A 21,454-nucleotide genomic window follows, 5' to 3' on the forward strand; every position below is an offset into this window, starting at 1 on the left:
GTGTCAGCTGCGAGAAGTAGATCATTTGTAACGTGTTTATGTGTTTCTATAAGATACCCTCTCATCCTTCTAAATTCCAGTCTTTCCAACCTTTCCTCATTTGACACTCACCATCCCAGGGATGAACCAATTACAGACCAATGTTTACAGTCCTATTATGGTGCTGCAAGTAAGAGTTTTATTCTGTTGTCGGTACATTTGACAAATAAACACTCGACTCTTGACTTAGATTCTACACAGTGCTTCCAAGATGGCTTCCCTCTTCCTTAACTATAGCCTTCCTTCCATCATCGCCAGAGCCCTCAACCACATTGGTTCCACTTCCTGCACTTCTGTTCTCAGCATTTTTCCCCCTTTCCCAAAGCAATCTTGAAAAACATTTATTTTCAGTTTCTTTCTTCCAGTTGTCCATCACCTAAATGACTTATTTATTTAAGCTCCCACACTGTTCCAATGAAACCAAAGAAAGTTCACGAGGAAGGTTCATCATAACCCAAAGGACGTCACCAAATTCACCAGTTTCGAATAGCAATTGTTTCAATTGATTTAATTTTGGTAGTTCTGGTGAAAAATCAACCTAAAATAATCTTCTGTCTAGTTATTAACAAAGGGATTTTTTTTTAATCAACTGGATGCAGATAAAAATAATATTTTAAAAAGACAAAAGAATGATGATTAGACAGTGTATTTTAAACTACAGGTGTCAAAAATTCAGTTTCACATCATTTCAGGAAATAAAGGATAGAATAAAAGGGGATAGGATATTTGAAACTCATCTAAACTTAGCTGCCATCTGCAGGTAATCAACAATTTAAATAATGCAAATGCACCATGTCCCAGAAACAGGTACATGCTCAGTCTTATTGAATAATTAATTATTTACAGCGTTGCCTAGCGGTTCTTCCCCAACACAGGAAATGAAAACTACATAACCTTTACAAATAATAGATTTTTATAATGTTGGGCAAATAACACAAAAGCCAATTAATCTTCAAACAAAAACTCTATTCAATCCCTTTGTTTGACCTCCTGATGCAACCACCTTCTCAACCCTCCCTGTGTTTACCTGGTGACAGACTCATTTCATATTTTGCCAGTGAGCAAAATAAAACAAGGATTTCCACATCCACCAGAATTTTAGCAATCAGCATCTGCATGGGATTTGATCATTGTTGCAACAAATGTTGCAACAAATACTAGGAACCAACCGAGTTAACATCCTGCTGAAGTTACCCGTACTGTGCCAAGCTTTCAAAGCAGATGAAGGAATTAGAAAAGGTTAACTTAATTTATGTGTTACTCTAAAATGGAGTATAAAGTAAACTGTTTCAAAACAGAACTGCATTTTTTTCTTATCGATGACTGAGTATCAATATGCACTGAGGAGTATTCAGAGCCCAGACTGGGAAAACAAATACACTCAAACTAGATTAACTTCCCAGTTGCCAAATTGATAAAGGGCAATATTCAAGATTTCTCGTGAAAGTGAAACTTCTCAAATTTCATGGCAGTATAGACTTGTAACTTACTTAAAAACAAATTCCCTGCATTACAGTTCTGCCATTTTTTAAGTATAGAATTTGATGGCAAAGACCTCGTGGATCAGATCAAATAGGTCCTGATGCAGTGTCCTAGACCACAAATTTCTCCCTCCCAACCCCCACAGATGGTGCTTGAATGCCTCCACCAGATTGATTTTGCTGCATATTCCACCTTGTGCAATCTCTGATGTCTCCAGTCCAAATAGATCTTTGCCAATTTGTGCTCCAGACCAGCTTGTTGCCACCTTGCATCACCTTTCCTTATCCATAAATTAATTGACAATCTTGTTCCGAATACGATTAATACACAAAAGCTTCTCAGGCAATGTCAGAAATGGCATTTATAAATGAATGAAACCAGTACTGTTTAATTAAGACTTCCATTAAACATTGCTCCTCAAGTTAATTAACGCTTTAGCTATAATCGCTAAATATTCTCTGCGTCAAATTTGATGACACATAAACTGCACTATAAGCCAGAAATTCACATGGATATTGCCTTGATTGGACGTCTCGACATAAGCTTTTGGTACATTGGCCTTCATCGATCAGGATACTGAATATAGAAATTGGGATGTTATGTAGCAGTTGTACAAGTTATTGATGAAGCTGCATGTGGAATACTGTATTCAGTTTTGATCACCCTGCTATAGGAAGGATGTCACTATTAACCTGGAAAGAGTCCAGAGAAGATTTACGAGGAAGTTGCAAGGACTTGAGAGGTTGAGTCAGAGAATGGTTGGGCATACTAGGATTTTATTGCTTGGAAGGCAAGAGGCTGAGAGGTGACCTTATAAAGGTGTATAAAATTGTTTGGGAAATAGAATCCATAAAGGATCTTACTGAGGGTAGGGGACATGAGACACATATGTTTAAGGTAAGGGGCAAAGCAAGGGGCTAAACCACCTCCAGTTTAAATTCCATTTGGAATATTTTGGAGGACCAAGAAACCAAGAACCAATAGAACATATGTTTAAGGGGAAAAATGTAATACCAACTTGAGTGGCAACCTTTGTCCCTCAAAAGGTGGTGAGTACATGGAATAAGCTGTCAGAGGAGTTAGCAGAAAGAGGTACAAAAATAGTATTTAAAAAGACACATAGACAGGTACATGATTAGGAGAGGTTTAGAGGGATATGGGCCGAAGGCAGACAAATGGGACTAGCTTAGATTGGGCATTTTAGTCGGCCTGGATGAATTGGGCTGTATGGCAGTTTTTGTGTTGCACAACGCTATAAAGTTTAGTATGGATTGGACAGATAGCACAGAAGTGTCCAACTAAATTCAATCGGTAGAAATCAAAATGATGGATTTAGGAAGGTGAAACGAAACAGGAAAATACATGAAAAAAATCCAAAGATACAGAGGTGTACAGGAACAGAGGGATCTGGGATAAAGAGGCCCAAAGTAGTCAGTAAGATATAGGATGATGATGATGATGATGAAAGCATTCAAGATTCTTGACATTCATTTGAGGTGCAGAAGATAAGATTGCAGGATTCTGCAGTGTAGAATAACATGAGGGCAGATTGATGCAGTTTTTTTTTTAGGATGGAAAAGGAACTGAAACAGTTTAATTAAGCTGTGAACCGTGAACTGGAATGATTTACTTTATCTGGTAGATGAATCACAGCTCAGCAATACAAGGATTAGCAGGCTCAGGATTTGGAAAAAGGATTCAACAGTAGAGAATGATAAAATGGGTAATTAAGGACAAATGGTTTAACTTTGCATCTACTTCCAACATTGGATTTTTTTGATGCAGATATTGCATAACAGGAAAATAGAGCCCAAATACAAAATGCTACCATGTACTTTGGGCAAGCATTATGCCTTCATCAAAAGATCACGCATTAATTAAATCCATCCATTTTTTTCAATTTTCACAGCAGCCACTGTCATTTCTGATCACGATGGCTAATTAGGGGAAATTGATTGAATGAATACAATACAGATGTCTCCAAAGTGTCTTACACCCAGCAGATTTGCCTCTCATTAATCTTGGTTGGCGACCAGAATTCCTGTTTAATAGAAAAGCCAGTATCCCCCGACCTACTATGCCACCCAACAAATCATTATCAATCCTTCCCCACCTCTATTTTTTCACCTAAATATATTTAAAACCAAGTTTCAAAACACAATATTATTCTGTTCAAAAGGATACAAAAAACAGCAACACTTGGTGATGTTTAATTGCTCCCAGCAGTCCAATCAGAGCGATTAGGAAGAGAAAGATTCCCACGCCAATAACTCCTGCGACGACAGAGAAGCTTGTAACAAGTCCAAAGGTTTTACCCCATGCTGCAATTCCAATCAGCAACAGACTGACCAGCTGTAGAAAGATAAGAGACATAAATTCATTATTAGAGGTACCCATCATATAGTTACACACTACACTGAAAACATTACAAATACAAATAACAAAGCCTTATTTAGTTCGAAACTATTGTTTCTTCTTCAACATTGATCTGATAATTACTAAGATTTGCACGTCTCAATCTTATCTCTGTTTCAGCAGAAATAATTAAATCCTTCAAAATTGCTTTTCCAATGAGTTTCCATCCATGTCATCCCCTTGATGAACATTAACCAATACACGTGTGTAGGAAAGAACTGCAGATGCTGGTTTAAATCGAAGATAGACACAAAATGCTGGAGGAATTCAGCGAGAGACAGCATCGCTGGAGAAAAGGAATGGGTGACGTTTCCGGTCGAGACTGTTTTTCAGATTGATGTCAGGGGAGTGGGTGGTACAGAGATAAAATGTAGTCAGAGACAGTAAGACTGGCTGGAGAACTGGGATGGGGAGGGAATGGAGAGAGATGGAAAGCAAGGGCTACTTGAAGTTAAAGATCAATGTTCATACCGCTAGGGTGCAAATTGCCCAAGTGAAATATGCGGTGCCGTTCCTCCAATTTGCCCTGGGCCTCACTCTGACAATGGAGGACACCCAGGACAGAAGGGTCAGTGTGGGAATGGGAGGGGTAGTTAAAGTGTTGAGCAACCGGGAGATCAGGTAGGTTTAGGCGGACTGAGCAGAGGTGTTCAGCGAAACGATCGCCGAGCCTGCGCTTGGTCTCGCCGATGTACAGGAGTCCACACCTGGAACAGCGCTTGGTCTCGCCAATGTACAGGAGTCCACACCTGGAACAGCCGATACAGCTGAGGTTGGTGGAGGTTCAAGTAAATCTCTGCCTCGCCTGAAAAGACTGTTAGGACCCTTGGATGAAGTCGAGGGGGTAGGTAAATGGACAGGTGTTGCATCTCCTGCGGTTGCAGGGGGAAGTACTTGGTTTGGGTGGGAAGAGATAAATTGACTAGGGAGTTGCGGAGGGAACGGTCTCTGCGGAAAGTAGAAAGGGGTGGAGATGGGAAGATGTGGCTGGTGGTGGGATCCCGTTGGAAGTGGCGAAAATGTTGGAGGAACATGTGCTGTACGTAATCCTCAGACATTTTCGCCCTCAAAATGAATCGGGGAGAGCTGGCTGCCTGGATACAGAATTGGCTTCATGGAAGGAAGGTTTTTTTTCAGACAGGAAGCCTGTGACTAGTGGTATGTGGTTCTGGGCCCATTACTGATTGTGGTTTCTATCAACAATATGGATGAGAATGTAGAAGAAGTAATTAACACATTTTCGTATGTATTAATACATTTTCATATGTGTTAATGTACTAAAGTAGATGCATTCACAGATAGCAAAAACAGTTATCAACAATTAAGCCGGGATCTTTATCAGCCGGGCAAGTTGGCTGAGAAATGTTTTAATGAAGTTCAATGCAGATAAGTGCAAGGTGTAGAAATTTGGAAAATCAAACCAGAGCAGGACCGACAGGGAGAATGGTAGGGCCCTGGGGAGTATTGTGAAGAAGAGGAATCGAGGAGTACAGGTGCATAGTGCCCAGATAGTGGCGTCCCAGATAGATATGGTGGTAAAGGCGGCTTTTGCTACATTAGTCAGGGTATTGAGTATAGAACTTGGAACGTTCTGCTACGGTTGTACAAAATGTTGGTGAGGCTGTATTTGGAGTATTTCTGGTCACCCTGCTACAGGAAATACGTTGTTAAGTTTTAAAGAAGTCAGAGAGGATTTGAGGATGTTGCCAGGACTCGAGAGCATGAGCTTATAGGGAGAGATTGGGCAACTTTGGGGTGGAAGCCAAAGAGTGATCTTATAGAGGTGTATAACATAATGAGAGGAATTGATAAAAGGCTTTCACACAGAGTAGAGGACATACCTTTAAGGTAAGGAAAAGATTCAAGGCACCCGAGGGGCAATTTCTTCCATTCAGAGGTTGGTGGGTGTAGGGAATGGTATAGGCAGTACAGTGGCACAGCGGTAGCGTTGCTACCTTACAGCGCCTGCGACCCGGGTTCGATCCTGAATACGGGTGCTATCAGTACAGAGATTCTACGTTCTCCCCATGACTGTGTGGGATTTCTCCGGGATCTCCAGTCTCCCCCCACACTCCAAAGACATACAGGTTTATAGGCTCATTGATTATGGTAAAATAGTAATTTGTTCCCAGTGTGTAGGATAGTGTAAGTGTGTGGGGATCGCTGGTCAGTGCCAACTGGGTGGGCCGAAGGGCCTGTTTCCGCACCAAATTTCTAAAGAAAACTAAGCAGCCAGAGGAGGTTGGTGAGGTAGAAACAATATCAGCATTTAATTGACACTCGGGCAGGTACATGGATCGGATAGGTTTAGGATATGCGCCAAATGTTAGGCGAGTGGTAGCTTGGATAAAGCATCTGTCGGCATGGATGAGTTGGGCTGACGAGCCTGTTTCCGTGCTGTATGTCTATGAATATTTTCAGATCACAAACAGTTAGCCTTGTTCTCAATCTAATCAAAAACAAATATGCAAATGACCCGCCTCAAAACTGTACTAGCTGTCTTTGATTCATTCATTTTCAAATGCTTCCAATTCCTTACAAACTAAGGATTTATGTTTAAGAAGGAACTGCAGATGCTGGAGAATCGAAGGTTACACAAAAAACCTGGAGAAACTCAGCGGGTGCAGCAGCATCTATGGAGCGAAGGAAATAGGCAACATTTCAGGCCGAAACCCTTCTTCAGACTGATCGGGGGCGGGGGTGGGCGGGGACAAGAAAGGAAAAAGGAGGAGGAGCCCGAAGGCTGGGGGATGGGAGGAGGCAGCAGGGGGACTGAGGAAGGGGAGGAGACAGCAAGGACTAACAAAATTGGGAGAATTCGATGTTCATGCCCCCGGGATGCAGACTCCCCAAACAGAATATGAGGTGCTGTTCCTCCAATTTCCGGTGCTGCTCGCTGTGGCCATGGAGGAGACCCAGGACAGAGAGGTCGGAGAAGGAGTGGGAGGGGGAGTTGAAGTGCTGAGCCACCGGGAAGTCAGCTTGGTTATTGCGGACCGAGCGGAGGTGTTCGGTGAAACGATCGCCCAACCTCCGCTTGGTCTCACCGATATAGATCTGCTGACATCTAGAGCAGCGGACGCAATAGATGAGGTTGGAAGAGATGCAGGTAAACCTCTGTCGCACCTGGAACGATTGCTTGGGTCCTTGAACGGAGTCGAGGGGGGAGGTAAAGGGACAAGTGTTGCATCTCTTGCGGTTGCAAGGGAAAGTGCCCGGGGAGGGGGTGGTACGAGAGGGAAGGGAAGAATTGACAAGGGAGTTATGGAGGGAGCGGTCTTTGCGGAAGGCAGATATGGGGGGAGATGGGAAGATGTGGCGAGTGGTGGGGTCACGTTGGAGGTGGCGAAACTGACGGAGTTTGACTGAAGGATTTATGTAGTTAGTCTCAGGAAACTGAATTACGGGATCAAAGTTCATCAATTACGTCACCCAGTTCCTTTCCATTTTACATACATTTCCTTTGTTCACTGATGGCAAAGAAAGGTGCAGCATTGTTGTGTTTAATATAATTTTTCAGATAAAAATGTTTGTTCACAATTTTCCCCAAAGATTTCCTTGCAAGAAGTTACAAACTGGCTGCAGATTAGTGCTATTAGTTTTGACGAAACAATGAGCTGTGCTGCCAAATGAGGTCATTGTTATTTGTTTGCCACAAGAGACGACGTACAAAAGGTGCCATGCAACACAACTGCGAATTCATCCAAAAACTGAGCTCAGATAACAATGGCATGCATAGTACTTATTCTGTAACTTGCCAAGCGTTATCATGCATAATTACTCTGGCCTTAGTTTTCGGCACGTATCATATACTTAGAAATGTTCACTAAACAGATTATTAAAGTAAAATTTTGAAATAGTATAATGTGAATTAATCTTAATACACTGCATGAAAAATGTTCTATTTTACAGTCACTATTTTGCAAAAAAATATGGATTAGTTGAAATGTTCTCTGCAAGAAATAGCAGGAGAGAGTGATAGGGGAAATTTCCCTGGCAAGGGAAATGAAGCATTATCCTGCAGGTTTATGACTAAAGATAGTATTGGCAGAGCTTTGCATAAAATTGGTTGCCTCAGCTACCATCACAAAGCCTGACCCGTTGAGTTACTCCTACATGTTGTGTCCAATTTGTAGTCAATTACTAAAATCATTCACTATTGAGGATTGAGCTTTGCTGACAAGGCCTACGGTTACTGCCCATTTCCCAAGTTTATTCAGAAGGTAGTTTAGACACTCCTTTACAAGCTCCCCCCTAGTTAATGGAATCCCACTGTGCTTCTGGGGATTGAACACATGAATAATTATTTTCAAATCAGGGTGGTGTGTGGCTTGCAGGAAGTGGAGCTACTGTGCTTCTGCAGACCATGGCCCTTTGCTGCTGGAGCTTACAGGTTGGAAAGTGCTAGTAAAAAAGAAAGCAAATTACTACAGCACATTTAGTATAAGTACAAGGTGCAGCCTCTGTAAACTGGTGGAGGGAATAGAAACATAGAAACACAGAAAATAGGTCCAGTAGTAGGCTGTTCGGCCCTTCGAGCCTGCACCGCCATTCAATATGATCATGGCTGATCATCCAACTCAGTATCCTGTACCTGCCTTCTCTCCATACCCCCCCCGATCCCTTTAGCCACAAGGGCCACATCTAACTCCCTCTTAAAAAATAAATATTTACAGTCATTGATGGGGTGCCAATAGGATTGATTGCTTTTTCCTGGTTGGGTTGTTGGCAGCTTTTTGGGTTGTTGGAGTTGCACTCATCTAAACAAGTGAAAGTATTCTATCGCACTCCTGATTTTGTGCCATGTAAATATTGGAAAGGCCATGGTGCTATTCACCATAGGATACCCAGCCTACAATCTGTTCACATATGGATGGATAGACCAGTTGAATTCTTGCTCAGCAGTGACCCACAGGATGTTGATGGTGGGATACATAGTTTGGACTTTAGATTCACAGCGTGGAAACAGGCACTTCGGCCCACCGAGTCCACGACAATGGTCGGCAACCTACGGCCCGCGAGCTGGATCCAGCCCGTAACTTGAGATCATCCGGACCGCAGGCGTATTTATTTTTTAATTAATTTTCACAACCTGGGCGCTACAGCCAGTCCCGGGTCTCGCAGGCGACCTGGGAACTGCAGCTAGTCCCGGGGACTCGAGGTAACTGGGATTATTAGTATGTATTATTACTAATTTATGTATTATTAGTATGTATTATTACAAATTACTAATTTAGTTAGTTAAATAACTATTATTATTACCTCCATTTATAAACTATGGCAATAGATGTGGGCCGCCATCCGCTCACAAACATGGGTCCTGGCCCCTATGCAAAAAAGGTTGCCGACCCCTGCACTAGGGACAATTTACAGAAGCCAATAAAACTACAAACCAGTACATCTTTGGAATGTGGGAGGGAAACGGAGCACTCGGAGGAAACCGAAGCAGTCACAGGGAGAATGTACAAACTCCACAGACAGCACCCATAGTCAGGATTGTACCCACGTCTCTGGTGTTGTTAGGCAGTAATTCTACCACTGTGCCAGGCAGATAATCAGGGTATTTCTTGTTGAAGATCATCTGCCATGCCAGAATATTGTTTAAGTCTAGCTGTATGCAGGGCTCTCGCTTAACTTTTTTTCCCTGGTGCCAGCCGGGCAACCTTGGTAGCTTTTTAGGTTACCAAATGACAGTTTAGGTGGTCATTTAAGATTACTTGCAAGACGCGTGCGATAATGTGCTCGGAAGTGCGTAGTTACCAGTCGGAATTATACTCAATGAAGCATTCACATATTATTTCTGCTTCAAATAAAGTCACAAACTAAACATAGTCACCAATCAAGACATGATATATCCCACAATGACATGCAGCAAAATTATGACAGTATCTCAACTCTTTTTACACATTGCAATTAATGCAATTTCTATTATTTCTTTCCACTTCCAAACAAAAATGTGGTTGGATTATTCAGCGTATGATCAACCTGTGTCAATAAATCCTGGACCATGGTAACATATAAGCTTAACCATGCACACTATAGATTGATGCAAGCATGTTTTCTGTGAAGGACCAAAAATTACCATAACATGGCCATAGCATGGGTCGTTATTGCTATTGGTACATAAACACTCTCGCATCCCACATAATTTATCCACAACAAAATATACAGGTTGCAAGGAATTTTCTATTGGCATTTTATGTTAGCTGTTAAAACCGACTATACCCATCTGACAGGTTAAACATTACACCAACTGACAAGAGATGGCCAAAGGACATAACTGCAGCAAATGTTCTTTTGATAATATGTTTAAAGGTGTCAAAACCCCACATTACCAGACAATCAGATTAGATGTACGTGTTACGAACAGCAATGAAGATACAAAGTTTGTACGCAGCAGATTTAAATAAAATTATTGATAAACGCTGTTTCCATCATTCCCACTCCAGAATTAACGTTAAAATTTCAACTGAAATATCTCCTGACCAGGATAATTCCAATGTATAGTTGTGAATGTTGCTCGTTAAATAACTACAGTACAGATACTGCATATTAAAAGCATTGATTTGCCGTTAAAATGAATTATGTAATAACATGTCAATGGTAACAGTGACAATTGAACACTGCGGTTTTAATGTTTCACGTGTTCACAATTTAATTAATTCATCTTTATGGAATAAAACAAATAATAACATTGGGAATTAAAACATATTTGATTGCATTCCGTTATTAAACATAGTCAATGGTCGCTCTGAAGACATTTCCAGCACAATAGGGTCAGGGAAGGGGGTGTGTGTGAAAGTCAGTAGATGGTGTGGTGGGGGCGGGGGGGGGGGGGGGGGGGGATGGGGGGGGGGGGGGGGGGGGGGGGGGGAGTTGGGGTAGATGGGGAGGGGATCACAGGGGATGTCAGTGAGGACTGAATGGAGGCGGGAATGGGGATCAGTGCGGGATGGAGAGGTGGGGTCACAGGATAAGGGGGGGGGGGTGGAGGGGGCGTACAAGAGAGAGAGAGAAAGGGGGACGGGGGCGAGGTGGCGAGGAAGGAAGGTCAGCGTTCCTCGGCCAACATCGCCCCGCTGCCTTGGCCGTTGGGATCTCCTCACCACCGGCTCCCTCCTCCGCCAGCCAACAACAAGGTGCGGGGCCGAGCGGTGCAGCTCAAAGATCCTATAGCTATAGGATCTATGGTGCAGCTGCTTCAGAAGGGTTGGAGCGAATGACGGGCCCCGCACAGAGGCAACAGCGGCCGCGACAGCATCTCCTACTCCTCCTTGATAGTGGCCGCTGCTTGCAAATCCGCTAACGGCGCTTTCAAAACAAACGCTCCCGCATGCCGAGGCCTCCCCCTCTCTGCCTCGGCGTGCGGGAGGGTTTGTTTTGAAAGCGCCGTTAGTGGATTTACAAGCAGCGACCCTTATCAGGGCGGGCGGGGGGCGGGTGGAGGAGGAGATGGAGCCGCTGTCGCTGCCGCTGCTGCCGCTGTGCGGGGCCCGTCATTCGCTCTGACCCTTCGTCACCCCGCACCTAGTATCTTTGCCCCGCAATACAGCCAACGGCGACACAAAACGTCACGTTCCTTTTCTCCAGAGATGCTGCCTGAACCGCGGAGTTACTCCAGCTTTTTGTGTCTATCTTCGGTATAAACCAAGTTGCCAAGCCGGGCAAAATGACTCGCCGTTTAGGTTGCCCGGCGGCACTTTGGGTGGTCAATGGCACCCGGGCAACCGCTAATTTCGAGCCCTGTGTTTGTAAGCAAGGACAGGTACATTCACCAAATTGTGCCAAATGGAATTAAAAATTGTGCTATTGTCAGTAAACATTCCCTCAACTAATGTAAGATTGAAGGAAGGGCATTGATAAAGCAGCTGAAAATGGATGTGAATGCACCGATGTGGCTAAAAAAGGGATTCACCTGGCTATTTCTGGGATGTGGCAATTCATCCATGAGGAAAAGGACTTGCTGGCTGGGTTTGTGTTCTTTGAAACAGAGAAAGTAGAGGGAGAAATTTTTATCTTGAGGTTACATAGAACAGTACAGCACTGGAACACGTCCTTTGCCCGCGATGCCTGTACCAACCATCAAAGACTCCCATATGCCTTGCATATGGTCCATCCCCCCCTACCTGTTCATGTGTCTATCTAAACCAAAGATCTTTGATCTAAACTGCTCTTAAATGTCACTATCGTGTCTGCTCCCATCACTTCCCCATGACATCACATTCCAGGGACCTACCAATTGAAAAAACCTGATTGTAAATTTCCACCTCTCCCCTTAAAGTTATACCCTTTAGTAGTGATATTTACTCTGATTGTCTACCCTCTCAATTTCAGAGGTCTATCAGGTCTTCCCACCAGCCTCCGACACTACAGAGAAAATAATCAAAGTTTGCCCAACCTCTCCTTATATTCTCAGATCAACATCCTGGTGAACCTCTTCTGCACCCTTGCCAAAGTCTCCACTTGCTTCCAGTAATGAAGTGACAAAACTGCACACAGTATCCCAAGCATGGCCTAACCAAAATACACCCCAATCAACGAAGGCAAGCATCTTATTAACCTCCCTATCTGCTGGTGTTGCTAATTTCATGGAGATATTCTTTGATGCAAGAGAAAAGGCTGAAGAATGTCACAAAGTTACGACTGAGCATCAAGTAAAGTTGACAACATTGTTGTTATATTTTAGATTTTGTTGTACGTTCAACCGCTATCACAAAAACAACACATTACAAGGACAAGTGGAAAAGTGAACAAAGGAATTGACGATGGATCCATTGTTTTTAAAGAACTTGACAGAAATTGTGCAGGATATATATATACTCGCGTAACAGGCCTAACAGGAAACTGCACTTGGTGATTTCAAGCTGCGCCAAAGAGCTCAAACATACAGATGTTTACATTTATTAAAACGATGGCTCTCCATACTCCACTGCACACAAATGTTTGTAAACCGAGATAATATGAACACTTCCTCAGCTGAGCCTTGCTAAATTACTATGCTGATTACAGGAGGTCAATTTTTGTTTCTAACAGGTAAAGTAATGTGAAAGTGACTTTGAGTGGCATAGATTAAATTGTTCTTGAAACATCAGTAGCATAGTTCACAAACAGAAAATACTGGTGGGGAGATGGACGCTTCATCAAGCCTGTTGAGTGTTTCCTGCTTTGCATTTCCATGCTCTCGTGATATAGCTACATGATGTACTGGCAAAATGTTGCAGGATCAGCATTTCCTCATGGTGAACAAGTGTGAAAGAACATAACATGTGACATGACAAGTTGTACAAATAGAAACATATACCATATACAAGGAAATAATGTTTCAATTATTAGCATGGAGGCTCAGCACACATCCTTATTAATGCCCATTTCAAAACCATTAACTGATATTATCAGTCCTCTTTGAAAGTATTTACCTCTTCCTGCTTTTTGGCAAATAAAAACACCTGGCATATTCATTAGCTGTTTCATGGAAAATTAAGGAGAGAAAGAACATAGATTGCCGTTTACTAAATCAGTAATACCCTTTAACAGAATGATAGTCCTCGACAATAAAAGCCATCACAAAACAGAAGTGAATTGGTTGAAACAATCTGGTGTTCAATGGAAAATGGATTTAAATAATCCATGATGAAGTAAACATAAATAAATCCAGGACAAAGTAATCTTATTATTAGAGGGAAACCTATTATGTAGAACAGTAGAACAGATGAGACTGTAAACTGAAATGAAAACTTAGATATGGCAGTACATTAGTGACGCAGTAGTGCTTCACGTCTTCCATGGGTGGGTTCCCACAGCACAACCTTGTTTGCTGGCATTTCTGGGTGGCGGTGAAATGAAAACAGCTTCTGTCAATGAAGATGAAATGTCTAAACTGCAAGTAATGAAGCTCTCCATCTCATCCACAAACACTTATTACTCCTCACCAACACATTGTAATGAAAGCTCTTCATCACCGAGTTTTAGGAATTAATTCCAGTTATTGTCTGCTTCCAAGCCTCATTATTTTCTAAGTTTGGATACAACCTTCTTGACTTTCTGTCAGTATGAAATGGCAGCAGAGGTGACTGTTGGATGAAGTCAAGATGGATGAACAACAACGCCTGTTTGAGGGGGTTTTCAAATCTTCCTTCCAGAGAGTATTGGCTGCCTCTCCCTGCGCCAATGTTGAGCTCCCATGCTGCTCATGGTCAGCAGCATCCTCTCTCCATTCACAAAGTTTAGGTCTAGTTGTCTAGACGACGCCAAGGAATATGCAGGGGCAGCACCGATGACTGACTCTCCACTAAAACATTTGACTAATTGTCAAATTTGGCTACCCAGAATTATTCACCTTGTGTTTGCTCCCTCACAGCTTGCAAGCCATGTTTCTTGCCAATCCCAGTGAAGCCAAACCAAACAAAGCCCCAATAATGCCCAACATTTGTGGATTATTCGCACTGCAACATTGTGCTTCACCACCAACAAACGTGGTAGTGGAACTAATGGGAAATGATTTGATCTACACTCAATATCCACAAGACACAGTTCCTGTCACATACTGCCTCTTTTGCACAATGCTGCCCTCCAAGAATAAAGGTCACTGCAAAACACCTAAAACATGGACTACTTACTGTGTTATGGAAACCACCGCACTAGAGATGGAAAACATCAATGAAATGCACCACAACCTTCAATTCAGAAGCACAAACTTTAGTTATTTGAGAAAAGTGGACATAGGAAGATTAAGACTTTGAACCTGGTGCCAAATGCAGTCTATCAGGCAGCAGTGAAACCTGGACTACCTACGCAGGTATATCCAGACACTGGGAAAATAATACATGTCAATTCCAGAAAATCCTCCAAATTAACTGGAAGGTTAACCAACAGCAGTGTCAGAGTCTCTGCTCTGTCACTTCTTTGTTGTTTGCATTCAGGTCTGTATTTTTCATTTTGTCTCCTGATCTCTTCTCATGGATACATATCCTCCAAGCTTATAAAATACCTATACTTCGTTCTGGATATAAAGGAAGCTTCATGACTTTAATTGCAACTTTGTTCATATTAAATATCTGTTGTGTATCTGAAGTTGGCAATTGGCATTGAGGTGCAGTGCAGTATCCAGTGTTAAATTGGCAACTTCTTCAAACAAATGAATGATGTCAAACCCATTCTTATTCAATAAAAGTCTCTATAAAACATTTAATGTAGCTTTGCATTTTACATCGACCATCTCCACCATGCCCAACTAAATCTATCCCACAGCTAGGACATAAGATCTGTCATCAAACTAAAATAATAGCCTTGCAGACATGATCTATTCCAAAGCAAGACTGTTCTGAAAGATTGAGTCATGTAGAGCTAGTCCAAACTAGCTCAACAATTTCAGCGGTTCATTCTGGAATGTGATTTCCAAACAAAAATCCATTTATGAAAGCATTCAATGTCTTAATTATTAATTTATATGTATCAAACATTTCATTAATAATTACAGCCGACGACTAAGTTTCAATGCAAGTAGAGGACATGTAGCAAACACTAGGGAAATGTTAGATTCAGCTCTTACGGCTAAGGGAATCAATGGATATGGTAGGAATGGGGTACTGATTTTGGATGATCAGCCATGATCATTTTGAATGGTGGTGCTAGCTCTAAGGGCCGATTGGCCTACTCATGCACCTATTTTCTATGTTTCTATCACTTTTTTCAATTAAATGCCATGATTAAATAACCAATTATTAGGTTCATCTAAAAAACAGCTCAATAGACAATAGACGTAGGAGTAGATCATTCGGCCCTTCGAGCCAGCACTGCCATTCAATGTGATCATGGCTGATGATCCACAATCAATACACCATTCCTGCCCTCCCCATATGCCCTGATTCCGCTATATGTAAGAGCCCTATCTAGCTCTCTCTTGAAAGTATCCAGAGAACCCCCCTCCACCGCCCTCTGAGGCAGAGAATTCCACATTCACAACTCTGTGTGAAAACGTGTTTCCTCATCTCCGTTCTAAATGGCTTACCCCTTATTCTTAAAGTGTGGCCCCTAGTTCTGGACTCCCCCAACATCGGGAACATGTTTCCTGCCTCTAGCGTGTCCAATCCCTTAATAATCTTATATGTTTCAATAAGATCCCCTCTCATCCTTAATTCCTGGAATAGCAAGAATGTCCTTCCTCAAATTTGGAGACCAAAACTGCACACAATACTCCAGGTATGGTGTCACTAGGGTCCTGTACAACTGCAGAGGGACCTCTTTGCTCATATACTCAAATCCTCTTGTTATGAAGGCCAACATGCCATTCACTTTCTTCACTGCCTGCTGTGCCTGCATGCTTACTTTCAGTTACTGAAGAACAACGATCACATTGTACTTCCTTTTCCCAACTTGAAACCATTTAGATAATAATCTGCCATTCTGTTTTTGCTACCAAAGTGGATAGCCTCACATTTATCCACATTAAACTGCATCTGCCATGCATCTGCCATACATCTGCCCACTCACCCAACAGTAAAGTCATCCTGCATTCTCATAGCATCCTCCTCACAGTTCACACTGCCACCCAGCTTTGTGTCATCCGCAAATTTGCTAATGTTACTTGTATCCCTTCACCTAATAATTAATATATATTGTAATTACCTGCAGTCCCAGCACTGAGCCTTGCGGTTCCCCACTAGTCACTGCCTGCCATTCTGAAAGGGACCCGTTAATCCCTACTCTTTGTTTCCTGTCTGCCAACCAATTTTCTATCCATGTCAGCACTCTACCCCCAATACCATGTGCCCTAATTTTGCCCACTAATTTCCTATGTGGGACCTTATCGAATGCTTTCTGAAAGTCCAGGTACACACCATCCATTGGCTCCTCCTTGTCCATTTTCCTAGTTACATCCTCAAAAAATTCCAAAAGATTAGTCAAGCATGATTTCCCCTTCGTAAATGCATAATGACTTCGACCGATCCTGTTACTGCTATTCAAATGTGCCCTATTTCATCTTTTATGATTGACTCCAGCATCTTCCCCACCACCAATGTCAGGCTAACTGGTCTATAATTCCCTGTTTTCTCTCTCCCGCCTCTCTTAAAAAGTGGGATAACATTAGCTACCCTTCAATCCACAGGAACTATCCTGAACCTATAGAACATTGGAAAATGTGTCCACGATTTCTAGAGCCACTTCCTCAAGTACCCTGGGATGCAAACCATCAGGCCCTGTGGATTTATCAGTCTTCAGTCCCATCAGTTTACCAAATGCCATTTCCTGCATAATGTGGATTTCCTTCAGTTCCTCCATCACCCCAGATCCTCTGGCCACTAGTATATCAAGAAGATTGTTTGTGTCAAAAGTACCTGTTCAACTCATCTGCCATTTCCTTGTTCCCCGTAATAAATTCACCCGTTTCAATCTTCAAGGGTCCAACTTTGGTCTTAACTAATTGTTTCCTCTTCACATACCTAAAGAAGCTTTTACTATCCTCCTTTATATTCTTGGATAGCTTACCTTCGTACTTCATCTTTTTTCCCCGTATTGCCTTTAGTTATCTTCTTTGTCAACTTCAATTTTGCCAAAATGTTAAAAAAAAACAAAAATCTACAGAATATTATCGTTTGCATGTGGAACCGTGACCAAACAACAATCAAGACTGAAACCATTATTTGAGGTTCCAATCATGTAGATATGGATAAAAACAAGAGCATTTTAGATGTAGTTCATTACTAGAAGTGTGTTGAAAACTGCATAAATGTCAAGTCTGGGGAAGAGAGAACAATGCACTTTGATCACATTTGCAAAGAGAGGTTTTCATACTTTTGATGCTCAGCGAAATGCAAACAAACTGTAGAGTCAAGGCGAGCTTGGATCGGAAAGATGACAAAATAGTCACCAATCTTATACAAGACTTTACAAAGTAGTATTTGGAGTGGGATAAAGGGAGGGAAAAAAGGATAAAAAAAAGGTGCAGTAATCGTGGTTTGGATAGATGATCAATATTTAACCCAGGGCGTTTTCTAAAATAATGATTCAATAGGAATAAATAATCAGACGGTTATTGGAAATTTAAAATTGACCATTATAATGAACAGAACTTATCAACAAAATAAACTTGAAAAGGGCAAAAGGGAGGGAGCGATGTGCATGGGCAGGGCCGGCTTTAGGTGGTGCGGGGCCCAATTGGGAAAAATTTTCATAGAAATATAAATAAATAATTATAAATGAGCCGTGTCGTGAGTAATATGACAGTCAGTCGGCTTTAAAAAATCTTAAACCGCGCATGCGCAGATTGTTCTCTCCGTAAATATAAAAATAAATAAAGTAACAATTAAATTTTCCCACGGCTTACAAGTCTCAAATTACTGAGTGGGTGGAGGGTGACGGCAGGTGGATAGTTGGTGGGAAAAACGGGAGCAGACCGGGACAACACGAATCAGTTGTCATTTTATGACTATACTAGTTCAACTTATCAAGGAACCAATTCGGGGGAGAGTTCCTTTCACAGAGTGTGGGGAGTCTAGCCAGGGGTAAAGTTGCGGGGAGGGCAGGAGCGTTGAGAAGGAGGGGGTCGGGTTTATGCCAATATCTCACTCACTTACCGCTGCCGCGGCGCTCCGGGCGCGGAGCTACCGCATTGTTGCCGGGGAGGGAAGCAGCTCGTGTGGCTACGAGCGGCCTCCATCACCGGACAGTGGAACCGACTGCCATCTCCACGTCATCTGCCGGCCCGCTCACCTCTGGCAGTGCTCTCCGACTGAACAGTGAGGGGACCAGCTCAAGAGCAAAGATCATAGAGCGGAGTGGGTCAGCGGGTGATGGATAACATCACAGCGGGCGGTGGAGCTTACTCCTGTGTCAGCGCAAACAAGGGATCAATTGAGGTTACTCACATTGACATATGGAGTAACCTCCACCGCCCGCTGTCCTGTTATCCATCGCCCGCTCACCCGCTCTTGAGCTGGATCATCCCCAGCCGACCCCTCCTCCTCAACGCTCCTGCCCTCCCCACAACTTTACCCCTGGACAGACTACCCACACCCTCTGAAAGGAACTCCCCTCTTCCCCCCCCCCCCCCACCCACCACCAGCAGCGCTGTTCTTTTACTACCGGTTCCCACTTTAGAGCCGCAAGGTAATATCTTGCTTAAACTCAGTTGTATCTTTCAATCTCAATAATTATTACCAAATATGCCGTTGTTTCAGCCACATTATGACAAAGTATAGACTGTAGGTTATTAGTTATCAGTCACCCCATCCCAGAAACAACAGTGCTTAAAGAAGAACATTTGTTTTACAAATTTACGAACCACAGAGTCTGTTGATCCATATCCAGCAAAACGTTGTGATAATTGCATAAAAGGTATTATTGTCTAAGAAATTTGGTGTGGAATGATAATCCATCTCTGTACTCATTTAGGCTAATCGATTCATAGTTATTAATTTTCATTCCTGGTCCGTATCTAACTTCTAATGCAAACGCTTCAAGTTACGCTTCTATACCCAAGCTATAGATACTTTTCCCCCACCCCCAATCTCCCTCGCCCGATCTTCATTGAACCTACCATTTGACCAATCTTTTACTCAGCTGCTGTAACGTTTCCTTCCTATCAAAATCTCTGTGTAGCATCTCTGTCCCTATCTTCCTATTCCAACTTTGAAATAAAATACAACTTTCGACTTAAAAATTTTGCAGCAGGATCGCTATATAAATGCAAATATATGGTATTTTATCCTAGCATTCCCCCCCCCTTACCACCACACAAGAAGCGTAACTTGAAGCGTTTGCATTTGGAGAAGTTAGATACGGACCAGGAATGAAAATTAATAACAGCGAGCTATGAGGTTAGATTGAAACACCTGTCAGAGGGCTTAGAAACAATCCTGAGTTGACGGCGTATTGTTTTAAGTGAGCATTTTGCAGCGACCTCACCATATTCTGGTTAAATATTCTTTCCACGGAAATCTCCTATTTCACTTTGAAATTATATTCATTTATAACAGTTTGTAACATCAGTAACCACCTTAATGTTTGTGCGTTTAGTACCGGGTATGCTTGAAACTATTTATTGTAATGTACTGTATCTTTAAATAAAAACAACATCAACCAGGTGTGAAAATTACACTGAATCGAATGATGATTGAAAATGCGTGGGAATCGACTAAACGCGATCCTGCTGCGAAATTTAAGTCGAAAGTTTTATTTTATTTCAAAGTGGGAATTTGAAATTAATTGAAAGTAGTAGTTAGCACATCGTTTGTGTCTGATGGCCGTGCAGCGGCTGTTATCCGTGTTCGTTTTGTAAAAAAATCCATATGGCGAATGTTTTTTTAAACCTTTATTTAACAAAGCGAATTTGTATTTTCTTATGAAATACGGAAAATTAACGCGGGGCCCCCATTTGGCGCGGGGCCCAATTTGGAAAAATAGGTCCAATCGGCTTAAGGCCGGTCCTGTGCATGGGGGAACTTAGAGAGGCAAGACTTTGGACCCTAGTGAGCAAAGGCATTATCTCCAAGATGGAGGCCAAGACATCCTGAAATTCTTGTTAAAGGTAAGAGTGAGGACAATAGAAAGAATGCCGTAATAGGACAGGGGTTCATACAGAAAATGAGACTAGTTATTGTTGAATATCACTGTGACTCAGAGCAAAGATTTTGGGAGAGTGAAGCTTGATATGATTAAGCCATATATAACAATCAATAACCATGTCAAGTTACAACTCATAATGTACCTCTTGGACCCAACAGGCTGAAGGTGATAAGCATCATGGCGGCAAAGCAGTAGGCAAACAGCTGCAAAAACATGACTCATGTACAACCAAATGATGGGTGTTCCAGAATTTGTGGCTACAACTGACTTTAGGAACAGTTTGTGTTTTGACATAATCCAATTGAAAATAGAATTAAAATGTGATTGAATGTTGAGAATTTTTAAGGATAATTTAACTATTTGGAGGTAGATTTACCAATCATCAAGAAGTTGAAACACCTGAGAGTTTGACACCGTCACAGTGCTAACCTTTTGCATTATAATCAGTTTTTAAATGTTGATTCAAAGATCTAGCTGACAGAAACAGATTACTGAGAGGAGAGGCAAGTGGATCTAAAATAACTTTCTAGAATAAATAATCTTATGGTGCAAAAGATAGGAATAGCGATCAACAAAGATTAACTCAATGAGGTAAAGCCAAATGAAAAGAAGGACCATTTAGAGTATTGTGTACAGTTCTGGTCACTCCATTACAGGAAGGATGTGAAGACTTGAGAGGATGTGGAGACTTTGTAGAAGAGGTTTACTAGGATGCTGCTTGGATGAGAGGGTATTAGGTATAAGGGGAGATTGGAGAGAACAGAATTGTTTTTTTCCTGGAGCATCAGAGGCTGAGGGAAGACTGAATAGGTTTATAAAATTACAAGATCGGGTAGAGTCAAAATCTTTTCCCCAGATGGAAATGTGCAATACTAGAAGGGAGAACATTTAAAAGGAGATGATCAGGGCAAGTTTTTTTGCTTTACATTGAGAATGGCAAGTGTCTGGAACATAC

At 42.1% G+C, this 21,454-nt stretch overlaps 1 protein-coding gene across 1 annotated transcript in view; it reads right to left on the reverse strand.

The window, feature by feature from the left end:
- tspan13a (tetraspanin 13a) overlaps positions 1 to 21,454 on the reverse strand; it is a 47,474-nt gene that overhangs the window by 12,118 nt on the left and 13,902 nt on the right. The window contains exon 2 of the mRNA XM_055661743.1: positions 3,706 to 3,873. Coding sequence (XP_055517718.1) covers positions 3,706 to 3,873 — 168 coding nt within the window. The remainder of the gene's footprint in view (positions 1 to 3,705; positions 3,874 to 21,454) is intronic.

The sequence above is a fragment of the Leucoraja erinacea genome, chromosome 2 (genome assembly GCF_028641065.1).
Source record: "Leucoraja erinacea ecotype New England chromosome 2, Leri_hhj_1, whole genome shotgun sequence".
Classification (NCBI taxonomy): Eukaryota; Metazoa; Chordata; class Chondrichthyes; order Rajiformes; family Rajidae; genus Leucoraja; species Leucoraja erinaceus.